This window comes from Pituophis catenifer, unplaced genomic scaffold (genome assembly GCF_029215685.1).
Source record: "Pituophis catenifer annectens isolate HBS135680 unplaced genomic scaffold, rPitCat1.0.hap2 SCAF_6, whole genome shotgun sequence".
NCBI classification, from domain to species: Eukaryota; Metazoa; Chordata; class Lepidosauria; order Squamata; family Colubridae; genus Pituophis; species Pituophis catenifer.
The window spans coordinates 78,043,056-78,063,928 of record NW_027256886.1 but is presented as its reverse complement, the minus strand read 5'-3'; the positions used below and the strand labels follow the sequence as shown (position 1 = coordinate 78,063,928).

The 20,873-nt window shown below is 40.0% G+C and overlaps 1 protein-coding gene across 1 annotated transcript; it reads left to right on the top strand.

The window, feature by feature from the left end:
• Positions 1-429: 429 nt before the first annotated feature.
• Positions 430-20,541, top strand: DDX21 (DExD-box helicase 21). The gene is given in 17 exon segments (XM_070946365.1): positions 430-529; positions 532-582; positions 585-778; positions 3,987-4,241; positions 7,494-7,569; positions 8,589-8,767; positions 8,988-9,105; positions 9,642-9,827; positions 10,798-10,943; positions 11,113-11,262; positions 12,522-12,683; positions 13,920-14,039; positions 14,207-14,280; positions 14,978-15,137; positions 17,931-18,065; positions 18,476-18,520; positions 20,279-20,541. Coding segments are annotated over 17 exon segments (2,343 nt in total). The 3' UTR covers positions 20,471-20,541.
• The last annotated feature ends 332 nt before the right edge of the window (positions 20,542-20,873 follow it).

The following is a 20,873-nucleotide window of genomic DNA, read 5'->3' as shown; positions in this document are numbered from 1 at the left end:
GTACACTGAAGACGGCATTCAATTTCGGTGTAGGAAGTTTTTCTTCTTTCTTTCTCGTCTTTCTTTCTCTCTTCTTTCTTTCCTTTTCTTCTTTCTTTTTCTTCTTCCTTCCTTCCTTCCTTCCTTCTCTTCTTTCTTTTTTCTTTTCTTTTTCTTCTTTCTTTTCTTCTTTCTTTCTCTTTCTTCCTTCTTTCCTTTTCTTTCTTTCTTTTTCTTCTTTCTTTCTTCCTTCTTTCTTTCCTTCCTTCTTTCTTTCTCTTCTTTCTTTCTTTTTCTTCTTTTTCTTTTCTTTTCTTTCTTTCTTCCTTTTCTTCCTTTCGTCCTTCTCACATTTTCCAATTCCTACCCGACCACACCTCGTCCCCGTCCCCTTCTGGACGCGCCGAAAGCGGCCACGCACCAGGAGGGCTCCCGGCGGCCCTGCCTTTCATGTGGGCGACCCGGCTGCTCCGCGGGGTGACGCCGCACCTGCAGCCCTGGCGAGGCCCTTAGCGAGAGCCGAGTCGCCTTCCTCCCCGGCCCGCCGTCTCCCGCTGCACGGCCGCTCCTCCTCCCGCGCCGCCCCTCTTCCCTCCGCAGGGCCGGCGGGGCGGAGCTCTTTCCTTTCACGCCGGCCTCGGTTTCGAGTAGCCGCTTCTGCCGTCGCCTCCGCGGCCAAGAGTCCCAGGAAATGCCCGCGGCCCCCCGCTTCGAGTCCCAGAGCGAGGACGACCTGGAGCCCGAGACCCCCATGGAGCCCGACGCCGCTCCGCACAACGGCGGCCCCAAAAAGAACAAGGTTAGGCGGCCCAGGCTGTCAGGCCGGCCTCGTGGCGGCTGTAGCAAGCGGCCGGGGAAGGAGGGGCCGAAGGCGGGGCAGCGGGCGAGGAAACGACGCGGCTGCGTCAGGAACCGAGCGGCCTGCTTTGCTGCGTGTCGGCCTGGCCTGGCTCCGGAAGCGGAGGGCTGGGGGTCTGCGGGGGCTTCCCCATTGTAGGTTTTGCGTCTAACATCCCTACCTGCCCTGGGCTTTTTTTCAGTACAAAAATGGACAAATCCTCCCCCCCCCCCAAATAATAGCGGATATACCAAGACGAGAGGCTCACGTCTTGCTCTTATTTCTTTCCCACAAAAAAAAAAACCGTTTTCTAATCCAGGTTTTATGTGCCATCTGTAGATGTAACAAACAATGCTTGTTTATTTCCTTCGTCCTGGTTCTAAAAGCAGGAGCACGTGGAAGGCCAGAATGCATCCCTCCTCCGCTTTCTAATTAAAAACCTCACCGTTCCACCCGTTTTTATTTTTGCCAACTTGTCAGAGAGAACTTAGAATTTCAAGGTTTAAATATCAGCATGTTAAAAAAAAACATATATATTTTTTAAATTTATTGCCACCATTATTGGTGGCAATAAATTAAAGGTATTCCGTAATGACAGTTTTTGTTTTTGTGATAGAAAACAAGGAAGAGTTAGTAAAAGGTCCTGTATAATGGATATTCAGTACATTTCCATTTCTATATATTTCTACTTGTTTCTGGATATTTTCTTTTTTTTTTATATATTTATAACACAACACAATATAACAAACACAAAAGACATAATATAAATTCCTTTTTTACAACTGTTTCCTAACGGTCATCTTCTAATATTTACATCTTCCCCCTGTTTCTGAATATTTTCAGCATATCTGAACATTTTATATCTGGCTAATTTTTTTTCCCTCTCTGGATAGTTTCCTGTACACATATTTTGGGTGTCTGTTAGGTGATTGATTCCAAGAGTTGGAATCAAAATACATCTGGAAGGGTAAAAGGAAGTTCAGTTAGGATGAAGGAAATATAATTGCTTTATTTAAATATATAACCATTGCGATGATTTCTTGTTTTGAGCCTTAATTTAATATCCATCTTTGGGGATATATTTTAATGCTTTAATTTTCAGACTTGGTTGCTTAACAATAGTAACATATTCAATCCCCAATAAAAAAATCTCTGGTTTAAAATCTGTGTGTTTTTTTGTAATTTTTTCCAACCATGTGTGGATTTTAGTCCAATATCTTTTGGCTTCTGGACATATGGTAATATGAACCTGGTATCTGATGACATTTCCAACATTTTTCAGATTTATTCTTGAACATTCTGGCTATTCTCGTCGGGGTTAGATGCCACCTGTAAAACATCTTATACAAATTTTCTTTATATGCAGTTGACGTCATTTTATAATTTTGCAACCACAATTATTGCCATTTGTCTAAGTCTATCCCATGTTCAAAATTTTTCCCCCAAGCAATCATTGTTCCTTTGAATTTCTTATTTTTTTAAATTTAATTGTGTTATGTTTTTACTGTAAGGTGCACAGATTGGTGTTGAGTTGGGCAGCCTTGTATATTGTAAAATTAAGTAACATAAAATTAGTTATTAAACTATAGTAACAAATGAAATAAAAAGAAAAAAAAAGAAATCCCCAAAATGAACATAATAAATTGATATACATCACTTAAATGCATTGCATATTTAATAATTGTATTGAATTATGCATTAAAACTGTTCTTGTAAAATACTGTATTATGAAATCTGCCAAAAGGAAAAAATGTGCCATTTGTTTCATTAGTAGAAAGATAGCTGTTCTAAAACTTGATGGGTTACAATATTCTTTAAATGTCATCTTTCATGTCTAGGGCAATAGTACATTTTGTGGATGGAGCATTAATTACCATTTAATGCACAAAGTCTGTAGAGATTCTCAGTCATCCAAATCATGGTTGTCTCAAAGATGCTTTTTCAGGAGGCAACTGGACTTACTTTTTTTTTCTTTGAAGACTTCATTTCTCATCCAAGAAGCCTCTTCAGCTCTGACAGGATAGTGAGGAATGGAAGGATTTACTATTCCTTGCAGACAGCTGGTACATTTGCATCCTTTTAGAGGGTCCTTGAAGCACTTGGAGGTTTATCTATTTCCTCAGGGTCACTGAATGATGTGGGAGCAGGAATGGATTTCCAGAGGAAAAATTGCAGACTCCAGGAAGCAGGAGCACAATTCAGGTGACCCTGAGGACACAGATAAACCTCCAAGTGCTTCAAGCACCCTCTAAAAGGATTCAAATTACCAGCTGTCTGCAAGGAGTATTATAAACCTTTCCATTTCCCACTATCCTGTCAGAGCTGAAGAATGAGATGGATGAGAAGCGAAACGAAACTTCTTCAAAGAAAAAAAAAGAAAGCCTCCTGAAAAAGCACCTTTGAGACATTTAATGCACATAGCCGGCAATTCTGGATAATCTGGACATAGAGCAGATACAAACGGATTTGGTCTAGGTATGAATTCAAAGCACCTGTGTCCCAAGCGGATATGTGTGTCAGGGTAGGATTTGTGAGACCAGGACAGTGGCCATTGGGGCAGCAGAGATGAGGGAAAAGAAAATGTGTGTGTGTGTGGGGGGGGTGAGTTGTGTATTCCATGCTTGAATTCAGCCATGGTTGTTGAGTGGTAAAGGAAAGGATGGTCCTGGGAAGATCAAGGCAAGAGTTGCAGGTTACCTGGGCCAGGTAGATAATGCCATGCATGGATTCAGTTTTGCTGCATGAGGAGTAATAAAAGGAAGGAACTGAGGAGCATAAAAGGAAGGGAGGACCTGGGAAAGTCAGAACATAGGCCATAAGAAGGAAGAGAATGAAGTGTGCAAGGTATGCCCTGCTCATGCCCTAAGATCCTTATAGGTTTTGTCTCAGCCAAAACCCAGAACCACCATCTTTGAGTTTTGCTAGCATATAATTCAATTTGCAGTGTGTTTGTCTCAGATCCAAAACAAAACACATTTTCCATTTTATGCATCCTGTCTACCTCAATAACAGCAACATCTCTATGGCAATGATTTCTGTTCTGCTTTGTTTCTTCTGTATAAAATTATATTCCTAACATTGTAATAACTGTTAGGAAAATTATTTGTGCGGTTTGAAGAAAGTATGTCCAATAATTTGAATATTTTTCTTTAATATGCTTGTTTTTCAGAAGGATAAAAAAGATAAAGCAGAAAAGCAGAAACGGAAAAAGCATACGTTAGCCGAGACTGAATTACTGGATTTGGAGTTGGAGCCACCAAAAGCAAAGAAAATTAAAAAAAAGAAAGAAATGGCTAATAAAAATGAAGATGCAATTTCAGAATGCAATTCAATATTTCACATGAGTAATGGGGTAAAGCACTCAAAAAAGGATAATAATTCTGGCGAAGATTCACATACAGAATGTGAAAGCGATCAAGATCAGGTGAGATTATTCTTTGTACTAAATATCTTTTATTTAGAAATGTCAATACTATAAAGAAGAAAGATCAGACATTTTACAGCTATGTCAGGGCAAAGCATAATCCTGATGACTCATTAGTGTAATATTTATGTGCATTTCTATTGGAATATTAAGTATTTTTGAGATTATAAAAACATGATTTTACCAACTGGGAGTTTGAATAAAAAGCATAGAATCAGGCTGCATATCTCATTCTCTGATTTCAAATATAGTATGTTAATATTGAGATATTGACATAGAGCCACTTTCTTATGATGTTTAATAGGTAGTCCTTGTTTTAGGGACTGTTTGATTATGACAATGATGAAAAAGTAACTTTGTGACCTATACTTGCATATATGACCTTTACAGGTCTGTAAAGCAAAGGAAAGTAAGATCACAAGTGCAATTATAGTTTCACTTAGTGACTGCTTCACTTAATAACCAAGTAGCCAGTCCCAATTGTGTCTGTAGACTATCTATATTGCAACAAGACATTTACTTATGAAAGTGTAATAAAAAAATATTAGAATGTGCTGAGATCAATAGACTGACACTTAAGATAAAAGAAAAGGAAGAAACAGAACACTTTTTAATATGGGGTATATTTTACTAATGGTTAACTAACAGAAACAGAGGTTAGAATTTAAAAAGAATTTAAAGAGGTAATAAAAATTTGTATTATTGCAAGATGGACAAACTAATTGTATTATTATTTTGTGATTAATATTGATATTAACCACAAAATTTATTAAGATTACTAGTAAGATTATGGTTGCTGTTATACCTTTATTCAAAATTAATTATGCGCAGACAACACACTGTTTAGATTAGACATGGATTTTTGTATGTTTTTAAAGAAAAAATGTACCAATAAAACATATTTTTTTAAAAAAGACATTTACTTAACAGACATATTTATTGCCGTGCATCTCACTGAAATGTGACTCTTCTTGGGTGGTATACATAAAACCGTAAAAAAATAATTACAAAAATACTCTAAAATTAAAATAATATTAAATAAGAAACAGGGTAGGGAGAGCATAGATGTTATATATATGTTATAATCTAGCCACCTCATTAAATCTCCATTTCTGAGAGGCCCCTAAGCCTGTTGACTTAATCATGTTTTAAGGGACTTCTGTAGAGGAACATCAAGGAGGGTTCCAGTCGTACCTCAGGGGTGGGTGGGAATAATGTTCCACAGAGTGGGTGCCATGTAGTGGTGGGTTGCTCCTGGTTCAGTCTGGTTCTATAGAACTGGTAGTAAAACTGGCGGGAGGCTCCGCCCACCCGTCACAATGTCATAATGGGTGATCTGCGCATGTGCAGAAGACCATGTGCGGGCAGTCCTGTTGCAAACCGGTAGTAAAGATAAGTGGAACCCACCCCTGGTGCCATGACAGAAAACACCCATCAAATAGCTGCTTAGGAGACAGAGCCTGGAACATGCATCTCCTGCTGGATCTGATGTGATGAGTAGATGTAATTGGAAAGATGCAATTCTCAGATAACCTCCCCCATGCCATAAAGGCCAGAAGCAGCACTTTGAATTGGACGCAGAAGCAAACTGGCAGCCAATGCAGCTTGCAGATCAGAGGTATAATGTGTGTCATTCTAAATCTAGGAGCACACATAACTGCCTGCACCGCTGCATTTTGCACCAGCTGAAGCATCTGCATGCTCATCAAGGGCAGCCCCATGCAGAGCACATTACAGTAGTTCACCCTGGAGAAGATCAGGGCATGAATGACTGTGAGCTGAGCTAACCCTTGATCCAGCAACTCACATCATTAATGAACTGCCAATCTTCCAACACTAAGCTTACTGGAACAGTGATGCAACTTAACAGGCAGATTCATATATTTGTTAAACATAGCAGTAATCAGATCCTAAAGCTATGAAATAATAGATTTCTGTGTATTAATAACCGAAAACAACTTTTTAGAATTACCAGTGTTCTTTTGTCATACTCCATATGGTGCATGCTACCATGCATAATACAGTTGTTAGTATTCATCCTCCATTATTTTGTATGTTCCTACTCTTTGCATTTCTGATGTTTATCTTTGGTGCATTTTGTATTTAACATTCTTAGCACATCTATGTTATTTATTTATTCACATGCATACATACATTATTGCTCTATAAAGAAATTACAATGTTCTGTCCCCAACCCCACGCACACACAACAACAGACGTTCAGGAGTTAAAGACCAAACCAGCCGGCAAAATCCTTTTCCTTATGATAACGGAACTTGGCAACAACCTAGTGGCTGCCTGCCAAGAGTTTATTATTTACAAAGAGGAGAGATAACTTCTCCCCACTTCTGATACATCAAAGGAAAGCAGCTCAATAATTACGGAATTAATCAAGTCCAGAGATACTCCAGCAAAGTCTTAAAGCAAAAGTCCGGCAATGCAGAATGGCGTGGAAGCTTTCAGCTTTGTTCGTCACAAGGTTTGACTGGCCACCACGCTCCCTTTTATTTTTATTTTTTTTATTTTTATTTTTTTATTTTTTTTAAAATTTGATTTATATGCTGCCCTTCTCCGGAGACTCAGGGCGGCTTACAATATGTTAAGCAGTAGCCTTCATACTTTTGTATATTTATACAAAGTCAGCTTATTGCCCCCACAAACTGGGTCCTCATTTAACCTACCTTAGAAAGGATGGAAGGCTGAGTCAACCTTGAGCCTGGTAAGATTCGAACCTGCAGAAATTGCAGGCAGCTGTGTTAATTACAGGGTGCATTAAACCACTGTACTACCAAGGCTCTTATATCCTGTGGGGTGTGGTCCAGTGACTCAGCCTAATCTCGGGCACGCCCTTCTGTTGCGCGCGCTTATCTCTGCGACGCTGACGTGGGTCCAGCCAAGACTCATTACCCTCATCACTGTCCATCTGTGGCTGAGTGGACGTGCTTGGCCCTGGCCCTATCTCTTGCCCTTCGGCGGACACCGAAGGCATTGCCAGAGAGGAGGGTCCTGGAGAGGGAGGCTTTGCCAACTCCTCCCCTTCACTCTCGGAGTCCTCTCCTGACGATGACAAGGCTCCGGTAACGGAGCCACAACATACAACAATAGTTGTGTTTAATTTTTTTTCCCTTGGGAATATTTGAAAGTGTGGTTATTGAGTACTGTAGATGCTTTTTTTCTTTCAATTCTTTAAATATTTTTTGGAATTAAAAGCTTATACTTTCTGTAACTGCTTTTTATTTTTGTTTAAAATAGGAGCTAACAGCAGAACAAAAGGAAGGTGCTTTTGCTAATTTTGATATCTCTAAAGCAACCCTGGATCTTCTGAAAGGTATACCCATTTAATGTTTTCAGCCCAAAGCAAATTTTCACTTATTTTCTAAATCTGGTAGCCTGATGATTTCTGCACGAGAGGATTTGATGTTAGCAGATGAAAATCGGTATAATTGAAATATTCCTAAATTCATTGATGAGTTACTGTCTGCAAAAATTTTGCAATTTTGCATAGATGTTAACTTGGTTTTCAAGTAAATATATTATTATTTTCTTTTGGAAGTAAGGGGTCAAATTTTGACTTATTCTGATGTTACTATGATTCTTACTAGATCCTGTAAATTCATGAATAAATTTCATGTTCTTTAGAAAAGCTCAGAGAAAAGTCGAGGAATAATAACATTTGGTGCCACATACAACATTTCATGTAGATACGCAAACTATATATAGCTTTATTAAAGCCGCATCAGGGTTGTGTTTGACCTTGGGGGACGGGTGGTTGTGGCCATGGTGGGTGTGGCCAGCTTGACATCACTCCTGTTGGCGCCTGTGTCGGCCCGAGCGCTCTACCAGCGGAAACAGGCTCCTGAGCTCCGTTTTCGGCTGCCACGGCCTCCTGCAACCCTCTGCCAGTGAAAATGGAGCTCAGGAGGGGCGCACGCGGCCCTCCTGACCTCTGTTTTCACTGGCAGCGGGTTGCAGGAGGCTGTAGCAGTAGAAAACGGAGCTCAAGAGCCTGTTTCCACTGGCAGAAGCATCGTGGGCCGTCCTTTGCTATTTCCAGGGTGGCTTGTGGTACCTGTGGGCCGTATCCGGCCCCCGGGCCTTGAGTTTAATACACCTGATCTATGGGATTAATTATCTGGGTAAATTTCTAGGACAGCATTTCTCAGTCTCGGCCACTTTAAGATTTGTGGACTTTAACTTTATGTTGACTGGAAATCTGGGAGTTGACGTCCACCTCTGTTAAAATTGTTGAGCTTGAGAAACACTGCTCTAGGAAGAAGGAAGGAAGGAAGATTTGATTCATAGATCTGACGGATGTAAGCAAATCTAAAAGTATTCTTCCTTCCATAGCTCGTGGTGTCACCTACCTGTTTCCAGTACAAGTGAAGACTTTCAAGCCAGTATTTGAAGGCAAAGACGTAATTGCCCAAGCTCGGACAGGAACAGGAAAAACATTCTCCTTCGCCATTCCATTAATTGAAAAACTTTATAGAGATCCACAGGAAAGAAAAAGAGGCCGTTCGCCAAAGGTAATGAAGTCACAATAAAATTACAAACTTGAGTGGGGGGGGAGGGGGACGACAAAAATACATTGATCACTCATATACATGAGAAGTTGCTCTCATCATGTGGGCCTTAGATTACCTTAACATCTTTATTATGTTTGGGGGATGGGGAGGATGATTCAGCTTGCTCTTAGTGCTGTCTAATTGTGCAAGAATCCACAAATAATTCTTTGTTTGTAATTAGGTACTAGTTCTGACTCCAACCAGAGAATTGGCAATGCAGGTTGCCAGAGACTTCAAAGATATTACAAAGAAACTTACCGTGGCTTGTTTTTATGGAGGAACGGCGTATAATGGACAGTGTAAGAAAGTACAACTTGCTTTTTGATGATATAACATTTCAATTTAAAAACACCTTTTTTAAAACTGTCTTTGTTTTTTGTTTTTTTAATGTGCATTATGTTGCTCCATAATACTTAAAAAAACTATTATAATGCATCATGTTCATTTGTTGGACTCGGAAATGTAAATAAATTGTAACATGTTAATTTTAATGTGTTATTTGAAATAGCTGAAAACCTACATATCAAAGTGAAACAAAATCAATTTAATCTTATGCATACTTGAAGGAATGTTTTAGTATGATGTTTTCGATACTTTAGAGTGGTGCTTAGTTTAAAATAAATGTTCATTGTGGCTTTAGATTCTTATATTTGTAAAATTATTTAGAATATGTATTAAATTAAGCACACAAAGATGAAAATTGTTGGAACTTGTTTGGTGACTAATATAGTTCAAACTCATAAGTAATGCTGACAGATTTCACAACATTGGCCTTAAAATAATTCTTTGAGTTAAGCATTAAATTTGATATATAACATGTTAAAATTCCTTCTAGTGGATCTAATTAGAAATGGCATTGACATCCTGGTTGGGACTCCTGGTCGAATAAAAGATCACCTCCAAAATAATAAATTGGATGTTTCTAAATTGAAACATGTTGTCTTGGATGAAGTTGATCAGATGTTGGATATGGGATTTGCTGAACAAGTAGAAGAAATCTTAGTGAATTCTTATCAGAAAGGTAAGCATGTTGTCTTGTGTATCTGTTGCATTTTGAAATCTTCTGTTCCTGGGTTTTAATGCTCAGAGAATATGTAAGGGATTAAGTGCAGGACTAGGAAAACCAGTTGGTCCATTCGATCACTGATTCTATGTCAAATTTAACTTCACACGGTAAATTTAATTTGGAACCAATTGTAATGTGTCATAGGGCCTGAATATAAAGAACTGGAATGTAGTTAAAAACCTGTATCAAAATAACCTGGGATACAGATTATCAAAGGCAATTGGGAGTAGAATTAAAATCACTTAGGGACGTGGTTGTAAAATGGGATGTCAGATGACTGCATTGCTTAACGACAGCCGTTCTAGCACTTCCTAATTGCATGCCGTTGTTAAGCAAGGACATCATGTCATCATTAACTGCGACCCTATTGTTTCCATACTGACTTTGCTTTGCTTGTAGGAAGTTGGTGAAAAATGTCACAAACAGTGACCAGCCAGAATGTTTGAAGACGGTTCATAAGTACCACTTATTCAGAGACATTGCAAGTTTGAATAAGTGGTTGTTGAGCGAGGACCACCTGTATATTAAAAGCATTATAATTTATTCCCTTAGTTATTTTCTTGCTGGCCCATCCAAAAATAATTTGGAAGTACTTGGCAATAATGACAGCACACAAATAATCAATTTGCTTTTTATTCTGAGACGTGTTCTCTTGTTGATTATATTTTATATAACAATGATTAGAGATGTACAAAACATTGTGAATTCAAATCATTGAAGGCTAATTTGCTCATTTGGGGAATGTTTGAAACCTGCAATCTGTTGAGTTTTTCAAATGGCATGATGCAAAACTGAAAGCAGGGCATTCAGATTCAAAAAAATGTATATTTCTAGATACCATCATATAAATGTTTCTTGCTTTGCTCTTTTATGAGCATGTATATGGATTTTCTAAACATTTATATGTGTTATTTATTTGTTTAAGATTCTGAAGATAACCCCCAGACTCTCTTGTTTTCTGCAACTTGCCCTCAGTGGGTTTACAATGTAGCAAAGAAATATATGAAATCCAAATATGAGCAAGTTGATCTTATTGGAAAGAAGACTAAAAAAACTGCTATGACTGTAGAGGTAAATTACCTTTTTATAATAGCATAAGGTTAATACTGTAACTGCATCTGGCTGGAAATCATGAACATGTATGCATACACATGCCTTTCTAAGGGTGCAACCAGAATTTCACATTTTTTATGTCTATCACCCCCATTCTTTGCTAATGAATACGGCTTTGCTTTGGCAGCATTTAGCCATCGAATGCCATTGGTCCCAAAGAGCTGCAGTGATTGGAGATGTCATTCAAGTCTACAGCGGGAGTCATGGACGAACCATCATATTTTGTGAGACAAAAAGAGAAGCAACTGAACTAGCTCTTAATGCCTCAATAAAACAGGTAGAGTGACACAAAAGTATGAAAAGGAATAAATATAATAGAACACAAGAGAATGATTAACAACTTATTCAGATATGGAATATTCCTTAGAGCAATTTGCTTCAAAATACTTTCAAATTCATGTGCTTGATTTCTCCCCCTTGAAGCTTTATCTTTTTTCCAAAGGGTAGTTTTAATATCAATCCCAATTTCCATTTATACATAGTTTTTCTTCAGTTTGTGACCTTATATAATTGAATACAAAACCTGATGTATAGAATTCAAGTAAAATAAGGCTTGTGACTAAGATTTCCATACTGTATTTATTTCCTCTTTATTTTAATATACCTCAGTTGTTCTTTAATAATGTTTCTAACCATTACTTTCTGATTTTCCAAATGTCCTAAATGGGTTTTGGGGGAGTATTCTGGGGTGGCAGCCATAGTCATTGGAGTAAAATTTGTTCCACATATTTGAGACGGAAGTGTCAGAATCAAGGGAAGAGGCAGAATTGACAGCCAGGAATTGGGTGCAGATTGGCTGCAATCTGTCACTGTGAGCAGTAGTAATAGAGGAGAGATTGAGTAGATGAGACATAAGCAGGTATCATTCAAAAGGAGATCAAGACAAGGGAAAAGGAAGTTTAGCTCTGCAATGAATAACATCCTGGAGTTTAGTTGAAGGAAAATATGGAAACTTCTGGGGAGCCTTTTCTAATTCTAAGATGTGGTATTATGATGTTATCTGAAGTGCTTTTGTCTTGAGGCAGTTTAGCCGTCAAAATATTTGGAGTAACTCTAATATAGTCTTGGACGTAGTGGCTAAGAGACTGAGCTTGTGGATCGAAAGGTCGGCAGTTCAGCGGTTTGAATCTCTAGTGCTGCATAACGGGGTGAGCTCCCGTTACTTGTCCCAGCTTCTGCCAACCTAGCAGTTCAAAAGCACGTAAAAAATGCAAATAGAAAAATAGGGACCATCTTTGGTGGGAAGGTAACAGCGTTCCATGCACCTTTGGCGTTTAGTCATGCTGGCCTTGGCGTTTAGTCATGCCGGCCACATGACCACGGAGACGTCTTCGGACAGCGGTAGCTCTTCGGCTTTGAAACAGAAATGAGCACCGCCCCCTAGAGTTGGGAATGACTAGCACATATGTGTGAGGGGACCTTTACCTTTACTAATATAGTCTTGTCAAGCAAAGATTTTGATATTTCAGTTGAATTGAGGAAGATCAATCCTGTTATTTGGACAATTCTTTTCATTTATTTCTTTAATGTTTGCAGGATGCACAATCTTTACATGGTGACATTCCCCAAAAGCAGAGAGAGGTCACTTTGAAAGGCTTTCGTAGTGGAACCTTTGGAGTACTGGTTGCAACTAATGTGGCTGCCCGTGGCTTAGATATTCCAGAAGTTGATCTGGTAATACAGAATTCCCCACCAAAGGTAAAATAACTGGTTTTGGGCAGAGGGAAAAGTTACTTGTACCAAAAGGTGCTGTTGCTTAGTTAAAGTGACACAAAAAAATTGTTAAAGCTTGCTGCAAAGAGGACTTGGGATCCTCATTTGAATTGCTTTGCCTTTTCTGCTGGAAAACTCAGCACAGTTGAAGTGAGAAAGTCGGAAAATTATTGTTATTTCTTCAAAAATAGAACTTTATTCTGTTTCTTAGACTGCTGGCTAAAATTTGCTATACTGTCTTATCAGGAATCCAAAGCAGCTATTACTCCAGGCACATCCATGAATATCGTACTTTTCGGAGTATAAGACGCACTCCCCCCACCCCAAAAGAGGGTGGAAATGTTGGTGCATCTTATACACTGAATACAGCCATTTTTGGCCTCTTGAAACCCTGCCCCGCACATCCTGTTTTCACCAAAAACAGGCCCATTTTTCGCAAAAAGTGGATGTGTAGAGGGTTTGGGAGGCCTGCAGAGTGCTCCTGGGGGCTGGGGAGAGCAAAATTGCGATGTGTGGGGGGGTTTGGGAGGCAAAAAACGGGCCCATTCACAAAAATGGTGTTTTTGCCCCCCCCCCCCCCCCCCCCCCCCCGCCCTCAGGAGCACTCTACAAACCTCCCAAACACTCTGTGTGCTCTGTTTTTGTGAAAAACGGGCCCATTTTTGGCCTCCCAAACACCCCATGCATCGAGTTTTTTCCCTCCCCAGCCCCCAGGAGCACTCTGCAGGTCTCCCAAACCCTTTGCAGGCCCCGTTTTTGCGAAAAACGGGATGCACAGAGGGTTTGGGAGGCCTGCAGAGTGCTTCTGGGGCCGGGGAGGGCAAATTTTTTTTTTCTTTTTTTACCTCTTTGAAATCTTGGTGCGTCTTATACTCCAGTGCGTATTATAGTCCAAAAAATACGGTATTTTGTAATTCTTCTAAATTCTACCTATAAAGGTGTAAATTTATTCAAATATCATCTTGCTGTTCAAGTGGTTTCTAAGTAGATTCCTTTGGAATTTATTAATTTTAACATTCTTAAAATTTGTTGAATTCTCATTATAAATGTCACACAATGGTAACATAATTTTCTGTTCAGGCAATTCATAGTTTACAAAGATAGTTTCGTTTCATCTTTCATTAATAGTGTATTTTAAAGAGTATACCATTCTCTGTATTTGTAAGTAAAAATGCTGGCTTTTCTGCAAGATGCATATCATTTGTATGTTTCTTTGTAAAGGATGTAGAGTCTTACATTCATCGGTCTGGACGCACAGGCCGAGCTGGACGGACTGGGGTCTGTATCTGTTTCTATCAGCGCAGGGAAGATTATCAGCTGAAACAAGTAGAACAAAAAGCGGTAATTATTTCTGAATTTCTTAGTGGAAGCTGTGACATCTCTCTATGTTGTAATTTTTTGAAAGCCATGTAAGTTTTTAAAGTGCTTTTTACCATTTCAACTAAAGTATTTAGGACTAGTTTTTTGACCAACTTTACTCAGTGAAACTGTGTGCCTTCTATTTTCAGGGCATTACATTTAAGCGTGTAGGTGTTCCTACAGCAACAGACATAATTAAAGCTTCCAGTAAAGATGCAACCAGGTACGTTAATCTGTATATATAAAAGCAAAAACCACTCACGCCGTAATCAGGATATCTCCAGAACCGTAAAGCCTACAAACTTGAAATTTGCCACATATGTTCCTCTTGGCTTCTAGGTGCTCACTAAGAAAGGATTTTTCAAAGTGACCATCAGATCATTAGTATTTCTTATATTATTATTACTAACATGCTCTGATGCTAATTATTTAGACATTCTACTCCCCCTCCCAACTTGAGAATAACTGGGGAGAACAGGACAGGCTTCTGTGGGGCAAGCCTGAGGGAAAGAAGGGGCTAGAAAGCCTGAGGGAGAGAAGGATAAGAGACGTTTCTGTGGGCCAAGGCTGAGGGAGAGAAGAGGATAGGATGGGGAGGCTTCTGTGGGACAAGGCTGAGGGAGAGAAGGGGAGAGGAGAGGCTGATTGTAACTACTCATTAATTTTCAAGCTTTAAGAGTCAATTTGTCAAGCCCCATCACATAGTTTCGTAGCGGGTGTCCAGTTAGTCCTAAATATTAAGTAAAAGTTAGTATCTGAAATGTGATAAGCAGCTTTATGACAAGCCCCACTCCTTTTTTTTTTCATGTGTGTTATATGGATGCTGCTACCACTGTAAATTAGTTTGTTTGAACATTTCATAAATAGTTCCTTGTTTATTTTAATGGTTTTGTAAATAATTCTTAAAATTTTTCATTCAGAGCTTTGGATTCTGTTCCTCCATCTGCCATTGACTACTTCAGACAATCTGCTGAACAGCTAATAGAAGAAAAGGGGGCCGTGGAAGCTCTGGCTGCAGCCCTGGCTCATATCTCGGGAGCTACATCTATTGAACAGCGCTCTTTGCTCAACTCTGATGTGGTAATAAATACATGGAGTTTAATAGTTACTTACGCACATCCTGATTTTCCTAATGCAATAGATGTAACCTGAGGAATCATTTAAAATTTATGCATTATACTTATGTTTTCAAAGAGGCCTTTACAGGTACAGTTTTTAATCACAATTAAGAAAATATAAACAGTTTCTTCTTTGGTGATGATTTCCCCACTGGTGCTTTTGAATAACTAGGTGAATACCGACACCTTTCAGGATTTGACTGGCCAATCTTCCTGGGTATAGAAACTTAGGTAGTATATGGATGGGTACTGAGGAGAGTTAAGGAAGATGACCTTGAATGGCAATTGGCAGGATGCTACCAGGGCATGGATTATTCTAAGTAGCTAATAAATTGGTGTAAAGTAGTAAAAAGTATTGTGTTAACTCCAAAGTTAAGTAAATATTCCTGGAAAATTCGACGTCCGGTTTAATATTTAATATTTCCCACAATGAAGGCGTTTAAATACATTTAGTCATTACAGGGTAAGAAATTCAAATGTAAGTTTAGCTGTCATGCAAACTTGATATGGTGGAATTACCCTTATTTAAAAAAAAAAAAATCAGCAAAAATGTTTTCTTTGCAAAACATGGGGTAAAATTAAGATAGTTAATCAGTTATTAATGATACTTCAAAAACTTTTTAAAAACTACAAGGAATGTGCCAAAACAACTGAATGGCAATGAATTCAGTTAAAACTTCATATGTTTCCCATTTGGTCCAAATGCCTTCCTTGCCTCTAAAACCTGTGATTTTGAATGTATTTCAAAGAGATTTTAAGAAATTACAAAAATATGAATATTGTATAAGAAATTTACAGTGAAGGCTTGGAGTTTCCTATATTACAAATCAATGGCTCAATACTTCTTAAATGTGTTTCATGAAGTAAAACCAGTGCAAATTAAAAATAGTTAACTATTATCCTTAAACTGTTGATGAACACACGCAGAGATACATTAATACATTAATCATGTCCAAATGTATAATAATATACATGTATAACTGGACAACCGTTTGACTGAGATGGTATAAGGTCTTCTGTCTTGAGCAAAGGGGGGCGGGGTGGGTTGGACTCTCAAGTTCCTTCCAGCCCTGTTTCTACATTGTATGTATTTTCCTTTTTATTTATTTATTTATTTATTTAATTAAATTTTTATACCGCCCTTCTCCAAAATAGGACTCAGGGCGGTGCACAGCCAAGGTAAAAACAAGACATATATACAAACATGGTGAATCTAAAAAAAAAAACTATTTAAAATAATTAAATGTTTTGGCCGAATTAAAACCATTTCCAATTTAAAATCAATTTAAAAATTAAAAAAAAATTTGGTCAAGCCAGCCCAGCTTGTTGGAATAAATAGGTTTTTAGGGCCCGACGAAAAATCCGGAGGTCTGTTATTATGCGTAATTCTGGGGGGAGGGTGTTCCAGAGGGTAGGCGCCACCACAGAGAAGGCTCTCCCCCTGGGGGTCGCCAGCCGACATTGCCTGGCGGACGGCACCCTGAGGAGGCCCACTCTGTGTGAGCGTACTGGCCGGTGGGAGGCTATTGGTGGCAGAAGGCGGTCTCGTAAGTACCCCGGCCCTAAGCCATGGAGCGCTTTAAAGGTGGTCACCAGCACCTTGAAGCGCACCCGGAAGACCACCGGGAGCCAGTGCAGCTCGCGCAGGAGAGGTGTCACGTGGGAGCGCCTCGTCGCCCCCATGATCCCCCGCGCGGCCGCGTTCTGGACCAGCTGGAGCCTCCGGGTGCACCCCAGGGGGAGCCCCATGTAGAGAGCGTTGCAGTAGTCCAGGCGGGAGGTGACGAGGGCCTGAGTGACTGTGCGTAGGGAGTCCCGATCTAGAAAGGGACGCAACTGGCGTATCAGGCGAACCTGATAAAAAGCCCCCCTGGCCACGGCCGTCAAATGATCTTCCAAGGACAGCCGTGCGTCCAGGAGGACGCCCAAGTTGCGAGCCCTCTCCGTGGGGGCGAGTGATTCACCCCCAATAGTCAGCGATGGCGTCAGCTGGCTATATCGGGACGCCGGAAGCCACAGCCACTCGGTCTTGGAGGGGTTGAGTTGGAGCCTGTTTCTCCCCATCCAGGCCCGCACGGCCTCCAGGCACTGGGACAACACTTCAAGGGCATCATTGGGGTGGCCTGGGGTGGAGATATACAGCTGGGTGTCATCAGCGTATTGATGGAACTCCACCCCGAAGCCACGGATGATCTCACCCAGCGGCTTTACATAAATGTTGAACAGAAGGGGCGAGAGTACCGACCCTTGTGGCACCCCACAAGCAAGGTGCCTCGGGGTCGACCGCTGCCCCCCTGTCAACACAGATTGCGACCGGTCGGAGAGGTAGGAGGAGAACCACCGCAAAACGGTGCCTCCCACCCCCAACCCCGCCAACCGGTGCAACATGATACCATGGTCGATGGTATCAAAAGCCGCTGAGAGGTCTAACAGGACCAGGATAGAGGAATGACCCCTATCCCGGGCCCTCCAGAGATCATCCACCAATGCGACCAATGCCGTTTCCGTGCTGTGCCCAGGCCGGAAGCCGGACTGGAGCGGGTCTAGATAGACAGCTTTTTGGCTGGTTATTATATTGCCTGCTGGCCTTATCCCATTTTTCAGTTGTTTGCCCTTTGCTTGCTGAAAAAATTGTTTAGCAGATCTCTCAACATTCCTTAAGAAGAGCTTTAGTAATATAATAGGTATCTTTGTACATGAACTAATAATTGCACTCTATCATAATTGTATCTCACTAATTTTTTTTTTAACAAAGGGTTATGTGACCATGATACTTCAGTGCTCGGTAGAAATGCATGCCACTGGTTATGCTTGGCGGGGTCTGAAAGAACAATTGGGTGAGGACGTGGACAACAAAATAGCCAGAATGTGTTTTCTCAAAGGAAAAATGGTAAGAAACATTTTTTTCTGTCTATACGGGTTATAGGTGTTACTTTAAAATGTTCTTCTAGTAATTGCTTTCTTTTCTGCCTAATCTGGTAATGAGTGAAGCTTAAGTCAGGCATACAGTGTTGATAAAGTATTGGAGAAGATTTGTATAGCTAGCTAATTTTATCTAGAAGAGAGTTTTGAGTTTAAATAGAAGATACTTGGACTTGAATGGTTGTTTATAATTTATGAATAAATTACAGTTCAGGATTCCTGTGTGGGCCAACTGTTATAACTAGGATAGTAGATTAAATACAGGTGTTCTTGACTAATCTGTTGCTTGAAACATGTATATTAATGCAAGTATCCTGCTCCTTAAAAGAGTTTTGAATTTCCTCAATGACTGATATTCTGTCTCTTTCTTGTGTTAAGGGTGTATGTTTTGATATTCCAAAAGCTGAATTAAATAAAATAAAGGTAAGATTTTACTTTCCAATGTGGATCAATCTTGAGTAGCTCATGCCATTGGATGCCCTTCAGCTGTCATTTATACTCGGATGATCTTAAATATATTTACTTGTTATGCTTGTTTCACAGTCCACTGTTGCAAAAGACTTCATAAAATGCCAGGGTGAACTTAAAGTATGTACAGGTAGTCCCTGCTTAACAACCCTAATTAGACCCAGAATTTTCACTTCTAAGCGATGCAGTTAGGTGAAACGCTGTGTGACCACACTGCTTTGCCATGGCAGTTTTAGTAGTCCTGGTTGCATTCATTAAGCAATTCTTAATCACACTTCTCCTGACTTGCTGCACTTGCCTCTGTTTCGTGTCAAATCAAATCTTAATTACAGTCAAATATTTAAAATGTAGAGATTTATCTTGAAGGCTGTTTGAGCCAGGCAGTCCTGCAAAGTTTGATTTCTAACATTTGAGCAATGGATGGGAAGGAATCCATTGGCTCCAGAGTTGGGAGGGGAAATTTGTGCTGTGCATAGAGGATGCATTTGTTGGGGCCCAAATCTAGCATTGAAGTCCTCTCCCAGGTCTGCAAATTTGGATTCAGCAATACTGTATAGAGTCAGCAGCAGAAGTTTCCAGTTCAGCCTATGAGAATCTGATCTGGGTTTTTTGCACCATTGGGGGCATATAAGTATTTATTACCAATAGGGCCATTGTGATTGAATTGAATTAACACTGCTGTGACATATAATATTAATGGGAAGAAGGGGCTTGATATAGCATGTAGAGTAGTGGAGACTAGAACCCCCAAGTCCCCTTTCATTCTTCCATACTTTACCCCTAGTTCTGCCCCAATTGAAAATGAATGAAATCCATAAGCAGTTTGTCAGCTGTGTCGTGTTTCCTAAATTACAGTGATGCCATGGCATAACTACCTCCATTTCAATTCCCCCCACCCACCTATCTCCCCTCCTCTGCCCATTTAGCCACTCTGCACTGTGTCCTGCACCCCCACTGCCCTGCACTTCAGTGCTCCTGTTGCCTTCCACCTGCCCCCAGCTGACCTTTGCCATCTTCTTCCTCCCACAGCTGATGAGTCACACATGGCCTGGACCTTCACGAGGCAGTTGCTGGCCATGCGATGCCTTCCCAAGCTTGGGCTGTACAAAATTCCTCTATCACCTTAGGGATGAAGTTTTATCCATGTAGTTTAAGCTTCTGGTATTTTTTCTAAACAGCTGAATAGGAGATAGAGTAAACTGGAATGTTAATTGATCTACACTGTAGGCACAGGCATGCATTGGGGGGGGGAGCAAGGAGCAAATGATGAAAACTTCATGATGACATCAATGCACATTTTGTCATTCTGATGAATCCTCTGGAACTATTGTGGAGGATCTCAAACTTAGGCTGAGGATGTGCTGCTGGTGGTTGTACATCCTTTTTTAAAGAATTGATTGTTTCTTATTCAAGGGTTAAATAAGTTGCCTTTTCCTATTATTGTTCTATAAGGGTGAAAGCAACTTTCATTTACACTATTTTCTGTGTTACCTTAAATACCAAGTTTTGAAATGCTTTGAAAACATTGTTCTGAAAGAAGGCAAAAGACTTCTTGAATTCAGGTACAAAAAGTAGTTCGTGATAATTCATATTTGTCTTTTGTGAAGTTAACCATTTTTTATTGCTTTCTGTTTAGTAGTAAATGTTGGTCAGTATGCAAGTTTGTCAATTCCGCTCTTCCTATAGAATAATAAATGTTTTTTTTTTAATTAGGAAACATGGCAAGATACAAGACGCTGGCAACTTTCTGTAGCAACAGAATTGCCTGAGCTTGAAAATTTACCACGTGAGGGAGGCCGAAATCCAGGCTCGGAATTCAGGAATGGAAGACGAAATGGTGGTTTCAACAGGCCTGACCGATTCAGAAATAGGGGCCAAAAACGGAACTATAATCAAGCTTTTTGATATTTTGTTAATATGTCAAAATGGGACTCGAACCTCTTGTTTTACCATAAGTAAAATTAATTTACACTTTATTTATTAGCCTGGTAATTTGTGTTTTAATTATTAGCCTGGATGTGTCTCATTCATTCAATTTGGGCTGCAAAAATTCAGGTTGAAAAGATGATTTAAGCACAAGGACTGCTACACTGTCACAATTATTGCAGTGCCCCATATCTTGGGGACAAGTAAATCTCTAGCTTTTGGAGGTTGGTACCACATTAGAAATTTTGAGAATATGTTGTGGATGCTCCCTATGGCTTTTTCCCCCTTCCCCCATTCTCTGTATTATTTTACTTTACTTTTTCCAAATCAATGAGAATTTCTAATGAAACAGTGATCTACACAGTCATCCATTCTTCTTGCT